This window comes from Perca flavescens, unplaced genomic scaffold (assembly GCF_004354835.1).
Source record: "Perca flavescens isolate YP-PL-M2 unplaced genomic scaffold, PFLA_1.0 EPR50_1.1_unplaced_scaf_7, whole genome shotgun sequence".
Lineage (NCBI taxonomy): Eukaryota > Metazoa > Chordata > Actinopteri > Perciformes > Percidae > Perca > Perca flavescens.
The window spans coordinates 23,121-39,341 of record NW_021166724.1 but is presented as its reverse complement, the minus strand read 5'-3'; the positions used below and the strand labels follow the sequence as shown (position 1 = coordinate 39,341).

The 16,221-nt window shown below is 38.9% G+C and overlaps 1 protein-coding gene across 2 annotated transcripts; it reads left to right on the top strand.

Moving 5' to 3' along the window:
• The first annotated feature begins 7,311 nt into the window (after positions 1 to 7,311).
• LOC114552071 (ATP-dependent DNA helicase PIF1-like) lies at positions 7,312 to 14,750 on the top strand. Of its 2 annotated transcripts, none has more exons than XM_028572769.1 (2): positions 7,312 to 7,348; positions 7,676 to 14,750. In XM_028572769.1, exon 2 carries the CDS (start codon positions 13,040 to 13,042, stop codon positions 14,735 to 14,737), a length of 1,698 nt encoding a protein of 565 aa, XP_028428570.1. In that variant the 5' UTR covers positions 7,312 to 7,348; positions 7,676 to 13,039; the 3' UTR covers positions 14,738 to 14,750. Both variants share the same exon structure in this region, with proteins under 2 accessions (XP_028428570.1, XP_028428571.1).
• The last annotated feature ends 1,471 nt before the right edge of the window (positions 14,751 to 16,221 follow it).

Sequence of the window (16,221 nt, the reverse complement as noted above, 5' to 3'; positions counted from 1 at the left end):
TAATTAAAAATTAAAGAATGGGCTGATTCTACAAATAGTGTGTGTGTGAATGTGTGTGTGTGTGTGTGTGTGTGTGTGGGGGGGGATATTAGTTTTCATTGACAAAAACTGCCTCGACCCTTCCCTCAGTGTATGACAGGGTCACTGCATTTGGCATCATACATAGCTCCCCAGGGAAGGCCTTCTCCCAAACACCGGCAGGGATGATGCGCTCTATGTCAAATTCGTCAAGAATTTCGACATTGTCGTCCTGGAGGACACGAACACCCTTCACGTTAACCGTTCGGTTTCCAGTCACGACCTCTAGAAAAGAAATATATTTAGTCATTGATGCATTAGTCTCGCTTTTGCCAGACCATCCACACGCTGCGGAGCAGAAGAAGGTCCAGATACCATTCCTGGATGAGAGAAAAACATACTCCGTTTTATTGGCATTTCTTTAAAATTAAAAAAAATCTTTAAATCCACCGGAGTTTAAAATTACAACACACACACACACACACACACACACATTACAACACAAAGAAATTAAAAGGAAACAGAAAAGACATGCATCCGGTGGAACCAGTAAAAAGACAAATCCTAAAGTAAGCATCAATATAATGAATAAGGTTATATCAATATAATGAATAAGGTTATTTACTCACATTAACCTCGGTGAAAGAGGTGGACTGCAGTGAGTACCCATATGAAGGGGAATGTTTCCCCTTCATATGGGTAATCTTTAGAAGCATCCCTGCCTCTAAGAGCACCAGGATGGCCTCCCTCCACAAAACCACTTTCACCTCAGCATCATCCTATAAAAAAAAACATGCTGCATAAGTAGTGCTTACTTTCTACTGATTGAGGCTTCATGGGAATTTTACATTTCACTTGACTTAGAAAAATATGTGACATTTTAGAGTGACAACAAAGGTTCTTATTTTAAATAAGTATAACATTTTATAAATGTTCCTACCTCCCTGATGTACATGATTCTCATTGGAATCGGTGGGGCATTATTGCTAGCAAACTTCTGTACAGGCTCCAACTAAATGTGACAGGGTAATACAAACAAACAAATACAATTAGGCAATTCTCTGTAGTGTAATGTGAATTGGAGATAATTAAAAAGTTATTTGAGTATTTAGAAATATAGACTGTTTTTCTAACTGAGTGTGTGCGGTCCTCCATGTATTATTTTGTTTCAATCTTATTTCATTGTTGTGCAGTTTGGGCTGCTATATATAAGATATTATGCAAAGTCAATATGATATGCAATATGTGTTAGCTGTCAGTATGCATGCAAAGGTTTAAAGGAGTATAAAAAATCACCATAAACTTACTACAGTTATGCATCCCTCCACTGTCACCAGCTGATGCATCCCTGGCTGCAGGTCAGTAATTTTGAAATCCAGGGACGGTGGTGACAACATGATTTTGGCCTCTTGCTCTAACTGGTTAGGTACTGTGATTGCTGGACAATTGTAAATGTCAGTATTTCTCTGCGAAAGCATTGATTTGATTGTTCCCACCCTGCTCATTCCATAATTTTTAATTATATAAGTATTTCCCTCTTTTATTTGATTGGCCAACCCCTCGAAACCCTACTGTGCTGCCATCCGATACGGCAGCAGCAGTATTTTTGTTGCTGGACAGGGCTCTTGCAGCCCCGTCCACAAACTCCCAACTGTGCACCCTGGTTGTTTCTTTCATTGATATGACCTTTATGGTCACACTGGGCCTCCTTTCATAGGGCTTTGTTGCAGAGCCAAAGGTTTTTAGTAATGCCATTCTGAAAATACAGAATCAAAAAATACAATTTTATGAATACAGGTGACATAAATCTGACAATACAAGAAATACTTTCTCAGTAGCTTGCATATAAATGGTAGCCTGTGAACTACAATTTAAAGAATAATGTCATAATATTATACATAAACTATATATATATATATATATATATATATATATATATATATATATATATATGAATAGATAAACCATTTATGAAGTAACATTGTAGTTAATGTTGCACCCTCGGATACAGTAGGGGGGGCCATGCAGTTTTCGCGCTGGTTTGCAGTCGGTTGCAGCCTGCCTCTAAAGAAGCAACCAACAAGTGGTTCCGGATACTGTGTCAGTATTACAAGATTTCTTTAACTGTCTATGATTACAAGCTGTACACGGCAAGACGCTGGCGTTGAAGGAATCGTGTATCTTTTGCGAGAATTTCATGAGGATGCAGGTAAAACTTTAAAAGTATACACTTCGTATTTCGAATTGTCATTACTGTTAACGTTACTGTAGAGTAAGTAGCTAGCTGGCTAGTTGTGGGGTGTTACAACTGCTGTAGCCAAGCTAGCTAGCTACATACGATGTTACGTTAACTGTAACTAACTTGCTAAAGTTATAGCGTAGCAACAGTTAACTTAACATTGTTCCCGTCTGATATCATCCACAATCACCGATGTTTGATCAATGGTTATTTATAAATATTCATTGGCGTTTATATATTTCTGTACAAACTGATGAAAAAATACTAACTAAAAACAAACTGCTACCAACTGACAATGCTACGAAGCTAACTAATGCCGGTTAACGTTGGTTAACATTGCTCATCTTGTCTTTAATAATTCAGACACTTTAACCCTGATGTTTTAGTCTAGATTAAATACATATTCATTGGTGTTTATATATTTCTGTATAAACTGATGAAAAAATAACTCTTAACGTTACGTGAGCTTAGCTAACTAATGCTAGCTAAGTAACTGCTTCCAACTGACAATGCAGCAAAGCTAGCTAACTAATGCCGGTTAACGTTGATTAACGCTGCTCATCTTGTCATTAATAATTCAGACACTAACCCTGACTTGTTTTAGTCTAATTAAATAAATATTCATTGGCGTTCATATATTTCTGTATGAACTGATGGAAAAATAACTCTTAACGTTACGTGAACTTAACGAATGCTAAGTAACTGCTACCAACTGACAATGCTACGAAGCTAGCTAATGCCGGTTAATGGCTTCTTAACGTTGATTAACGTCAACTCAGCTGACGTTGTTGTAGTCTAATGATTACTTTATTTTCGTAAGTTTATTTATACATGACTTCGCTGGTAATTTATACATACAGGTATTAACTAAAAAGTTGTTTAAAGTCGGTGTAATGTTTGTCACCTACCTCGTCTCTTCCTTGGAATATTGTAGAATAACGGTTTGTTTTTCTGTCAGTCCGTTTAATTTATAGAATGGCTGGACTGTCAAACTGCTGTTGTCTCGTGCACTGTATCTTCTGCTCGTCAGTGATTTGATGCTGATACAAAACACATCTCATAGCCTAATAATAATACATAGAATTGATATAGCACTTTTAAAGACTCAAAGTAGCTTTACAGAGAAGGTAGATTATAAAAACAAAACAAGATTCAGGCCCAGATGAAATGGGATAGGCAGAGGTGAAGAGATGGGTCTTAAGGCTGGACTGGAAGATGATAGATAGCCTAATAAACTCACAATACAGGTTTAACAAACACCACTTCTAAACAATGCTTTAAACAGTTGATGCAGTCTCATTGTGATTTTATCAGATTTTCGCTCATATACTAGTCACTTCATCTGAAGATACTCTGAGATGTCTCTTTTTAGAAGCTGTAAGTAATACCTGCTGTTAAATATGAATTTATCTATCACAAAAATCACATATTCTTAAGTATAGGCGACATCAGACTACTGCATTAGGTTCATCCTTGTTAACCTTATTAATTATTAATATTATATTATGTATTTAATATTTACAGGCATGAAGACCTCCTGGACCCTGCCATCTGTACCAAGTCTGTGTGAAATCATGACAAGCTCCCCAGGGAAGATATTTTCCTACAACTCTACTGTAATGACTTGCTCTATATTATGGCTATCCAGGATGTCAACATCATTTTTTCCGAGGAATGCTGTTTTACTGGGATAAAAGTCTTATTCTGCTGTAAGTGATATCTGATGGTGCCATGCAAATGTTTTAAATAATACATGTTTAATAAGAATGTAGTGTTAATGCTTGTTTACTGTGAATTTTGAACAGGGGCCTGTTGCACAAAAGTAGAATAAAGAAATCCAGGATAACTGAAAAAGCGCAGCTTGACTTAGTGTGATCTGCTCATCGCGGCTTAATCGGTTGCACGTTTGCCGAGCCAGAATAAGTAGGTGAAGCTATGTCAAGCCAGGTGTACATAGCTGGGATAAGTGCACGTTCAGGGCTTTCTTAAATAGACCACGGTATCGATCACAGATTTACTGATTCAGAAAGGGAAAAGACGTGTGCAGCATATGTTTCACCCGCTGAGCAGCAGCTTCTAATGGAAATTTACAAGGAGGTGAAACATAATCTGCAAAAAGGGAAATACGGCTGTTATCAAACGGAAAAAAAGCCCGACAGACAATAGCGGACCGACTGAATACGTACGGATTTAAAAAAAATCTACTCAGTCACTACAAGTTTTAATTGCTTTAATATGCATGTTTTATGTGTTGGTTTTATTGCTGTAGGCCTATCTGTTTTTATGTGCTAACTGTGCTGGTTTTAGTGTAAAGTGTCTTTGAGTAGCCTGTAAAGCACTATATAAATAAAATGTATTATTATTTAGTCTACGCCTTAAAAGTGAGCAGAGGGAATTCTTGTTCCTGGGAAATTTATAAGGACTAGGCTTAATTTCAAAGCTTATTCATAATGCGAGAATATGTTTTACAACCATATGCTCAAATCTCCATAAGCTATGTCTAATTCTAAATATCTTTCTACAATTAATGTTCATACAGAACAAGCATGACTGGACAAAAACTAGAAAAAGAAGTGACTTCAATACACACTGTAAGCATATCTGTAAAACAACGTAGCCTGTTATTATTCATGTTTTTTTTTCTCACTCCCAAGATGACAAGTGACAGCCCAAAATAAAATGATTAAGAAGCTTTGTGGCGTTCCAACACATTCTCACTCCGATTTGGTAAAAAAAGGACATTTGATCAGGTGCCATTGTCGTCGTTATTGATGCTACGTCGTTATTGATGCTACACGGTGTGGGAGGATACTGCTCTGGACCAGGCTAGCTGCAAAGAATAAATCGCCATGGTTACTTGGCTGGGCTTAATTCAACCTGCTTTTGTGCAACCAAGTCAAAGCTAAATTCATCCAGGATAACCTGAATATCCCAGCTTAATCCCTTATCCTGGTTTTGTGCAACAGGCCCCAGGTTTGTTTTTAATCTGTTGTGCATTATGTTTGGTCCTATTATCACATCTACCATTGATCTTGGTTACAGCAAATGTCTCTTTTGAGAGACTCTTCAGCACCGGGGGAGTTTGACTCAATTTATTGTGGTCCGCATAAATTGATGCTACCGCAGCACATAAATAATGATTCACTCATTATTGGCAGAGATTTTACTTGTACAGTCAATTAAAACGTTTTACTATTTTTTTTTTTTTTTTTTTTTTTTTTTAACCAATGCTGTGTTTTTGTTTTTATATTGGATTAGCATTTACATATTTTGCTATTGCTAATGTTGCTGAATTATATTTTCTTTTACTGATACAATGTCAAAGGGATTGAACTAAAGTTACTTGTATTGCAACACTGCAGTTAAAATCTGCAAACTGGATGAAGAACCTTTATATTGTTGGGTAGTTAATTTATAATAAACCATCATATTTAATATACATGTGTTTTGTTTGCAAAAATCTTAATTTTCTCTCTGAAATGTAGCAAAGTAGAAAGTGTCATGAACAGAAACGATTCAAGTAAAGTACAAATACCTCAACATTTGGACAACAGTTAGTCCTACAGTACTGGAGTAAATGTACTTAGTTACATTCCATCACAGATGACTTGAGTGCTATAATTTTGTGAAGTGAATGCATAGATGCACAAGTTAAACCAGTCTGAAGCCTAAGCCCTTTTTTTTCCATCTTTGGTTCGCTTTGTCTCCTTGTGTAATAATGCCTGTTATGCACAATAAAGGTGTAGATGTAATTTCCTTCAGAAGAACTTGGGCTATCAGGATATGTATTCTGCAGGGATGTCACATGAATGTTTACTTGGTAAATGACTAGAAAGACTAAACAGAAATTAAATCTCACAGAACAATAATGGCCAGGCCTATTGGCTTCTGCAAAGTGTTCTTCTAGGTGTTTGCAATTAGGGGAAACATAAATAAACTCTTACACAAATATAAAAGTCCATATGTATAGTCCTTCAATGTATTATCTGTCTGCTATTTGACATCAGTAAGCCAAATCACACTCTTCTTTCTGCCATCTCACCCAGGTGTCTGAATCCTCCTAAAGTATATAAGGCCCTAAGTCTATACACTGTATTGATCTGGAGATATTAAACAAGACAGCTAATGTTCGTGGTTTTTCCAGAGGGTTAAGAATCAGTGAAGGTATATTATATGTTTGTAAATAATCACATTTAGTTCCCCTTATCTTAAGCGTAACGCATATAACAATGGAGTTTCCCAGTGTTCCTGAATGCCTCGACAATATTTAGCTGTCACCAGACAACATTAACGTTAATTCTGGTCCGAGTCCTTCAGGTAAGTGGATGTCCCAACAGCTAGCTAACTATAAAAGCAAATCAAAAACAAAAACAACAGGTTGAGTGATTTAGCTAGGTTAACGTGAATGTGGTGTGATAAGTGAGAGGAGTTTACACGTTACAGAAACATGGCGTCAAAGACGTTACTATAGTAACGCTAATGCGTCTTTGACACCATGTATATAGTTAGCTAGCTAACGTTAGCATTGAAGCCAACTGCTTAATTCTAACGGTCGTATAGTTGGTAATGCTCTAGCAACGTTTAAATGTGAAAGAGGGTAGGCCTACTAAATTGTCCTCCACTAAGTAAAAAACGTCTTGTTTATTCGCTCACTCAGTTACTTTAACGTCACTGTTGAGCTGGAAAATGTACATAGCAAACAAACTGACAACCGACTGTCAGCTATCATCCTGTATGTTTCTTCTTTTTTTATAATAATAATAACAACGTTACATTTGGAAAGCCTTAATCCATTGCTCGCCTGTAGGCCTATTTGTTTTTCACAACAGTTTTAGCTAGCTGATAGGCAACATTACTGTAAGGCAGATAAGGAAAATAGTAACTGTAGTATTGCTCTAAACTCCTTTCACAAATCTGATTTTGGCTAATTAGCTAACTATTTAACGTCACTAGTCAGTGTTTGTACCTAGCTATACAATGATTTTTTTTTGTTTGTATTTTGACACAATTTGTATATTTGATCACACATCAGTCTACATCTTCTTTTCTCTCATAGACAGAAGAATATGGTCCAGCATCTCTGCTCGATTGGTGAGTATAGGATAATTTAAACTGAAAACTAAGTACATTCCCTTTTTTTATATTCTTTGTGCCTTTTAAACCTCATCAATAATGGCAGCATGAAATGGCAAGTAGGTGTCGGTCTTTTATTATGATAGTCCACACAACTTTAAAATATTAGGTCTGCATTTCATATAGGCTAGGTGTGCATTCATAAACAAAATATATGAATGTTTGGTTGATGTTTACAGTCACATGGCTGAACATACATTTAAATAATAATTATTGCAATTACCATTAAGAACGATTTTAATGATGAAAATAATGTTTTTCTTCTGTCTGGTCCACACTCTGCAGAAGGAGAAGAAGGTGGTGGAACACTGGTCCTGTAGTCTATCCTGTTTCTCCCATCACAAGCCCAACCCCTCTATCCTCTATCCTCTGTCCTGCTCAATCTGCTGTCTCTGCCTTGTTTCTCTCTCCCTGTATTTCACACTGTTGGCCTTGTTTTGGCAGAAATTGCCCAGGCTATTATTGGATCTCTGTGGCCTTCGGGCTAAATATTACTGGATCTCTGTGGCCTTCGGGCTAAATATTACTGGATCTCTGTGGCCTTCGGGCTAAATATTACTGGATCTCTGTGGCCTTTGGGCTTATTATTGGTGGATCACTTTTTTTTACTTTTTTTAAGACAAACCTCACATATCTCCTTACATACACTTTGACATAGTCAACTCTACCTTTTTCAAAAGGTCTTCAAACTTTCAACTTTGAGGTACACCTTCAGTACACTTCTAGACAAAATCTAGCTAATACTTTGACACAGTCTACAGTATACAGATTTCGACCTCTAACATTGAGATACAATTTGACAGTTTATAAGGACTACCATACAACCTACACAAACTTTGACATTGACCTTTGAAACTGACATCCAAGCAGGGTGACCATGCCTAGAAAAGGGAAGAGGTCTCAAGCTTCCAAACTGCGTTGGCAGAAGTTTGGTGAGTCTCAACACTCAACACCAGCTGAACAGACAGTGAGTTTGCATCCTCACAGCAACAGAGAAGTACATTTTCCTCAGTCTTCTCATTCTAATGTTACACGTGTGTTAGCATCCCGCAGTCAGAGGCATTATACATATGCTGATTCCAGAAACAGTCAGTGTACCTGTAACTCTGCAACATTTCTTGCTTTCCTGCACGAATTACAACAACTCCAATGGGCAGACCTTGATCTTGTTTTAGACAGAGGCCATGCAATGTATACACTTATTCAGAGTCAGTTAAGCGCTGGTGGACGAAAGGTTCACGCACACTTGAATACAGAAGAATTGCCCGAGATTGTTTTTGGCTACAGACTAAATGACAAAGTGTGACTCAATGTTTGCTGTGTTTGCAGCTGTTACTGGTGAAGGCGATCACCTGAACCTCTCAGACAGACTTCAGTGCTTGTCGTCAGGGGTGAGATACGCGTTGTTGATCATGAGTTCCGTGTGCATCGCTCTTTTTCAAGACCAGCAAGGAAGGTATGGCTTTTTTGACCCACACTCTCGACGACCCGACGGCCTACCCCATTGCCCAGACGGTAACGGTACAGCTGTCATGTTCATTTTCACACATTTAAGTGATCTAATAAGAAAGATCGTCACATCTTTCAGGATGTTAGGTGCCAGCCACTATGCTCCTTATGAGCTAACACCTGTGCTTTTTCATAGTTTGGATGAACTCTCTACCGATGAAAATATTGCACGTGTAGACACTAATGCAGATATTGGTGTTTCACACATGAGTGATCAAGACCGTGACACTGTATCCAGTGTAATACAGGCTGAAAAAGACATGACTTTTCCATCATTGTCAGTAACAGAGTCCACACCCTGTGCTGACATTACATTGAATGCAAATGAATTCATGCATCATAATAGCGATGAAGGTGCAGTGGAATGTCCTAGATCAGACACAACACGACAATCATCATATGCCAAATATAGATTCTAAACGTACCAAAAAACAAAAGGCAAAGTTCAAAAGAAGAGTTAGGTTATTGGAAAAGAAAAAGGTTACACCTGGAAAAAGTGCAGAAAAAATCAAAAGACTTAAAAATATCAAAGAGAGGGAAAAGTATGCTAATGATAAATTCTATAAGAATTTAAAAAAATCACAAGAACGCAAAAGTTACAGTCGAAATGTTGAGTATAAAAACAGAAAGATGTCCAACATAATTACTAACTATCAACAAAACCCTAACTTCCGGCATAGGCAGAAATGTTACTCAACAAATCGTTACAGTAAAGACATTGGCTTTAAGCAGCGGAATAGGTTTTATATAAACAGTCGTTATGCAAATGACCCTGCGTTCAGAGCTAAACAAAAAGAAACAATGAGACAACTTATAAGAAACAAATACAGAAACCGTATTGCATTTAGATCCAAACAAAAAGAAACAATGAGACAACTTATGAGAAACAAATGCAGATATAAGTTTGCATTTACAATGTCCAATAACATGCGTTGTGCCTTGAAAATAAGACAAAAGTACAGACAAATAAACACCGAACATAACCTCAGAAATGAAAGTCACCATAACAATACAGATGACAGTCACCAAAACCAAAGGGATCAAAGGCTGATTAGAGAAGCTATAGAGCTTTTTCAATTACAAACAAAAAACGGGCCAACATATGTCTGCACAGTTTGCCATAGAGCATTATTTTCAAATCAAGTTCAACGCTGCAGCAAGTCAAACTACGTTAAAGATCCACATGTAGCTGAAACTTGCCTTACAGGGAGGTTTGTTCATGTTTGCACTGATGAATGTAAAAAAACACAACAGTGCACAGTACCAGATGAGAGAAAGAGAGAGTGGATATGTTACACTTGCCACGATCACCTAAAAAATGGTAGCATGACATCCCTTGCTATGGCTAATAATTTAGAACTTGCTGATATTCCACCTGAACTAAGTGCTTTAAACATATTGGAAAGGCACCTCTCTGCCAAATGCATACCATTTGCAAAAATTATCACACTTCCCGAAGGTCGACAAAGAGCCATTCATGGCAACATAATATGTGTACCTTCAGAGGTGCAAGAAACAGTTGATGCCTTACCTTGACTCAGAAGTGAATCTCAAGTCATGAGAGTAAAGCTAAAGAGACGATTGTGCTATAAAGGCCATCAATTGTTCCAAACTGTAAACTGGCCTAAACTAGTGAGAGCTCTGCTTAAACTAAAAGAGATCCATCCCCAGTACGAAGACATAACAATCAGAGATGACCCCGAGTTATGTGATCCAACATTTCCTGATGAGGAAGATGAGGACACTGATGAGGAAGACAAAATGGATGATAGTGATTATAATGTAGAAGATTTCATGGAAATTGACAGCTTTGAGAACAATGTGCTTTGCGAGGCAGAAAGCATTCCTGAAAACGCTGAACAGGTTATTGACAGTCAATCATGTGATGACCATCATCCACAGCAGCAGTCTGACAAAATGCAACAACATGGTGATGAACCTAATGGCGGTATTGCTTTAGAATCTTGTCTACAACCAACTGATATTTCAGAGGAGATATTAAGCTTTAGTGAGGGAATCTATTCTGTTGCGCCTGCTGAAGGAAACAAACCAGTGAGCTTTTTTAAAACCCCTAATCTTGAGGCCATGGCTTTCCCTGTTCAGTTTCCCACTGGTAAAAACACACTAGATGAAAACAGGCTTAGGATATTAACACCTTGCAGCTATTTCAAAACTAGGCTTTGCTGTGTCGATGACCGATTCGCTAAAGATACAAACTTCTTGTTCTTTGCGCAGTTTGTAACAGAAATGTACCAAGCCACTTCCAGCATGACAATACAGTTGCGTAAAGGCAGGCCCTTTACCCGAGATGGCCGCAGAATAAACAATGCAATGTTGCAGGACAAACAGGAGGTTGAAAGATTAGTGCGTAACAGAGATGCAATTTGATTTATGACCCCACTGAGAGGCACGCCAGCCTACTGGGAAAAAACAACGAAAGATCTGTTTGCTATGATTAGATAGTTGGGAACTCCTACGTTCTTTTGTACATTTTCTGCTGCCGAAATGCGTTGGAAAGAGGTTATTACTGCTATAAAGAATCAACAAGGTGAACAAGTCAATTTTTATGAGCTTGACTGGTCCTCCAAGTGTGACATATTAAGAAGCAATCCTGTGACGACAATGCGCATGTTTGACAAACGTGTTGAGGCGCTTTTCAGAGATTTGATCCTTTCACCTGCACAGCCAATTGGCAAAGTTGTGGACTACTTTTACCGGTTGGAATTCCAGAACCGAGGAAGCCCACACATTCACTGTCTCATATGGGTGGAAGGAGCACCTGTCTTTGAGGTAGACTCTGATCAGAAGGTGTGTGATTTTGTTTCCAGGTACATCACAGCTGAGCTGCCTGATCCAATCACACAACCCGAACTGTACAAAAAAGTAACAGAAGTTCAGATGCACAGCAAAAACCATTCCAAGACTTGCGTTAAATACAGTGATTCTAATTGCCGTTTTGGATTTCCCAAACAACCTGCCCAAGCAACCATGATAATAAGACCAGGAGATAATGTTGATGCAGAAAAAGAAGCAGCAGCATTGACCAAGCTCACGACACTGAAACTGTTGCTTAATGAACCTGAAAACACAAATCTTAGTTTGCACCGACTTTTGGCTCTCTGTGAGCTCACCCTTGACGAATATATTGAATGTTTGTGTATGACAGCCAAATCCAGTTCGGTGATATTGAAGCGCAATCCTAAAGACAGTTGGGTAAATGGCTACAATCGTAACCTCCTTGAAGCCTGGGACGCCAATTTAGATATACAGTTCATTCTCAACGCTTACTCCTGTATTGCATATATGTGCAGCTACATTAGCAAAGCCGAACATAGTTTAAGTGAATACCTGAAAACAGTAATACAAAACGCGCGTCATGATAATGTCAATGAAAGCGATGAAATGAAACAAGTTATGCAGGCGTACTCCAAAAAAAGAGAGATCAGTGCTCAAGAGTGTGTGGCACGTGTATGTGGTCTACACATGAAAAAGTGTACACGCAGTGTCGTATTTCTACAGACAGACGACAATGCGCTTAAAATGAGTTACCCCGCTCGTTCCTAGAGAACAAAACACCAAACTCCATTAATGTGTGGATGAGCGGGTTACCCGAGAAGTATAAATCTAGACCTGAAACACCAGAATTTGAGGCAATGTGCTTTGCCAATTTTGCTTCCACTTGTAGGATTGTCTATGGCAAACAAACAAAGGGTAAAAATGTTCTTCCTCTGCTGAATGAGATGGGATACATCAAGAGGAGAACAAACGGTAAACCTGCTGTCATTAAATATCGCAGCTTTTCAGAGGAAAAGTTTCCTGAGGAATTTAATGGCACATTGCTTAAACTCTACCTCCCTCATCGCTCTGAGTCCCAGCTGAAAAGTAGTAATTTCCCTACTTATAAGTCTTTCCATGACTGTGCTGGCATCCAGCTACCAGGTGCAGGTTACCCTGAAGCCGTGTCTGAAATTGTCAAACGAAATAGAGAGAAATATGAGAAACACAGGGAAGACATTGAAAGTGCAGTCAAAGAGTACGAACAAAACGGTGGCATAAGAAACGAATGGTGTAATCTGGCTCCAGAGAGTGAATTACAAAGGTTAGAGTGTATCGAAGAAATTGAGGCAGCACAACCTGATAATGATGACATACAAAGAGAATGTACCAGAATATAATACTAGGTCAGAAAGTACAGGAACTACAATCACGAGACAGGCCCCTAACTTAGATTCCACATTGTTACGCCAAATGTATCAGAACTTGAACCAGAAGCAAGCTTCCGTCTTTTACACCATCAGAGACTGGTGCTTAAAGCGTGTCTGTGGCTTAAACCCAGAACAGTTCTTTTACATTAATGGTGGTGCTGGAACAGGCAAGTCCCACGTTATCAAATGCATCCATGCTGAGGCTTCCAAAATATTGTGCAGACTTCCGCGATATGCAGAGGAAGCAGATATATCTAAACCTACTGTCCTGTTAACCGCATTCACTGGCACTGCAGCGTTCAACATTTCAGGTACAACATTGCATTCTCTCCTCAAGCTGCCAAGAAGTCTAAAGCCTCCGTTCCAAGGCCTTGGCAATAAACTAGATGAAGTCAGGGCTGAGCTTTCAAATGCTGAAATAATAATTATTGATGAAGTATCTATGGTCTCAAAGTTTCTCTTTGCCTACGTGGATGTGAGATTGAGGAAAATCAAAGGAATTCAGAGACCTTTTGGTGGAATGTCAGTCCTTGCTGTTGGAGATTTCCATCAGTTACCACCTGTTAGACAGTCTAAACCTCTTTGCGTATATGATCCCACTCAACTCGACCTCTGGCATCAGCATTTTTATATGATCACACTCACTGAGATTATGCGTCAGAAAGATTATGTCCTTTTTGCTGAGATGCTAAACCGTATCCGTGTCAAAGGAAAGTCAGATGGATTTTCAGAGGAAGACAGAGCTTTGCTTTCACAGGCTGTAATTGAACCGGCACACTGTCCAAAGGACATACTGCACATTTTTGCTACAAATAAACAGGTTGATGCACACAACTCTGCATCGTTAGATCTGTTCCACTCAGACATTGTGAAAATAGATGCAGATGATTACAAAAAAGATCTTAAAAATGGTAGGATGGCAAGACATGCTATACCTTTCCAAGGCACCAACAAAGAGTTACCTGACTCAATTAAAGTTGCCATAGGTGCACGTGTCATGATTACCAGAAACATTAACGTACAAGCCGGTCTGTGCAACGGAACTTTCGCTCAAATAGCACAAATAGTGACTAGTGAAGGTGGTCCACACATCAGTAAACTTGGTCTAGAACTTGTCAATGAAAATGCAGGAAACAAACACAGTAGTACCGGTGCAGCTGATAATATTGTGTATATAGACCGGGAGGAAGAGAAACTGATGCAAAAGGGAGTGGTGCGCAGGCAGTTTCCCATTAAGCTTGCTTTTGCATGTACAATACACAAGGTGCAAGGTATGACAACTTCTTCAGCAGCTGTATCACTGAAAAACATCTTTGAACATGGAATGGCCTATGTAGCTCTCAGTAGAGTAACATCTCTCAGCGGACTACACATTTTAGATATGGATGAGCAAAAGATATACTCCAACCCTGATATTACCACAGGTCTCGCTAACATGAATGAAGCTTCAATAGAGCGCATAATTAGTGGTGCACGATATATCGGCCGCCGATATAATATCGGCCGATATGGTCATTTTTTTACACATCGGTATCGTTCCGATGTCAAAATAGGGCCGATGAATAGGGCCGATGTGAATTATTCCTGTGTATTTGACGTGTGTAGGCTTAGATGTGAGTGTGTGAGAATTTAGATTTAAATCTGACCTGTGGAGGGCAGTAATACGCTTAACAGCGTCTATACTGCTGAAATCAGAAGAAGAAGAAGAAGAAAAAGTGTGGGCGGGGATGTTGGTTTTTGCAGACGGAATCTGCGGCGAAGTGTTACACTGGAAACTTTAGTAGACCATCGGCTCTCGGTGGGCGGGGGAGAGATGGATGTTCGGACATAAGAGGTTGCTGTTCGGTTGCTGCGGCCCGACGTACAGCTTAGTTTGACCAGTGGGCAGCTGCGGCGGCCGAAGTGGGCAGCAGCCGCGATCATGGGGGGACATTCTCAGCGGTGAAACGCAAACGGGGGCTGGACCTAGCTAGGTGGAAAGCTAACGCTAGCCAGCCACCTGTTCCATCAATCCTGGTTGCAAGTGTCTGCTCATTAGACAACAAACTGGAGCACATCCAACTTAAACCAAACTCCCATCGCGACTTCAGAGACTACTGTGTTTTTCTTGTTGTGGAAACATGTCGCCGGGTAAGAGTGGAGATTTTTTTAACAGGGACTTGTGCAGAAATTAGCTGCTTGTATCCAACTAAATGCTAACTGCTGGGGAAGTTTGTGACTAGTAAATGCCGACCGTTCTACATTTCACGCAAATTTACAACTGTGTTTATAATCTGCTACATTTAGCTATTGCACACACACGTAAAGTTCAGCTAATGCATACTAGCATTAGCGCTTGGTTGACTGTAAACACCTGTTTCGTATGTCGTTTTTATATATTTTAAATGTGTAACCATAACAGCCACGGCGAAATGTTGTTTCGTGTATATGGTTGAAATGACAATAAAACACATTTGGGTTGAGTTGAATGCTGCCTCACTGTCGGTCTGTAGGTGGGCGTGGCTCGGGAGTAGAGTCTAAGCAGCGAAGCAAGTGCTTTCTGGGATTTGGTGTCTTTCATCCATATGAGCAAAACACACATTTTCTGGCTTATCTCGGCCTAGAAGGCACCAATTTCTATAATTTCAAGGGTTAGGCCTAACCTTTAAGTACTTGGCAGTTACTGTACTTCCAGTTCAGACTGCAAAAGCCAGTGTCTGTTCAGTCCAGTTTTTTTAATACTTTTGGCTTTGGCCATTTAAGGCCTACTACTGTACTTTAAAGTTTTGAACTGTTGTACAATGTTCACAGAATACAGTGACTTGGTCTCAAGTGAGTTAGATGTTTATTGTGAATACTCAGGCTTATTATGGCTTATTCATAGTGTGAATTCAGGACACACTTGTATCGTTTTAAAAATGTATTTTAATATAAATATTTATTTTTTCTTCTGAAAATCTGATGACAGTCATATTTTGCCCACAGGTAAAGGTGCCCAATATCAGTTATTTAAAAAAAACATTAAAATTAAAAAATTAAATAGTTCCTTATTTGATTATCATAAAAAATGTGTTCTATACAGAGATATCGACATCGGTAAATATCGGTATTGGCCATAACAGCAACATTAATATCGGT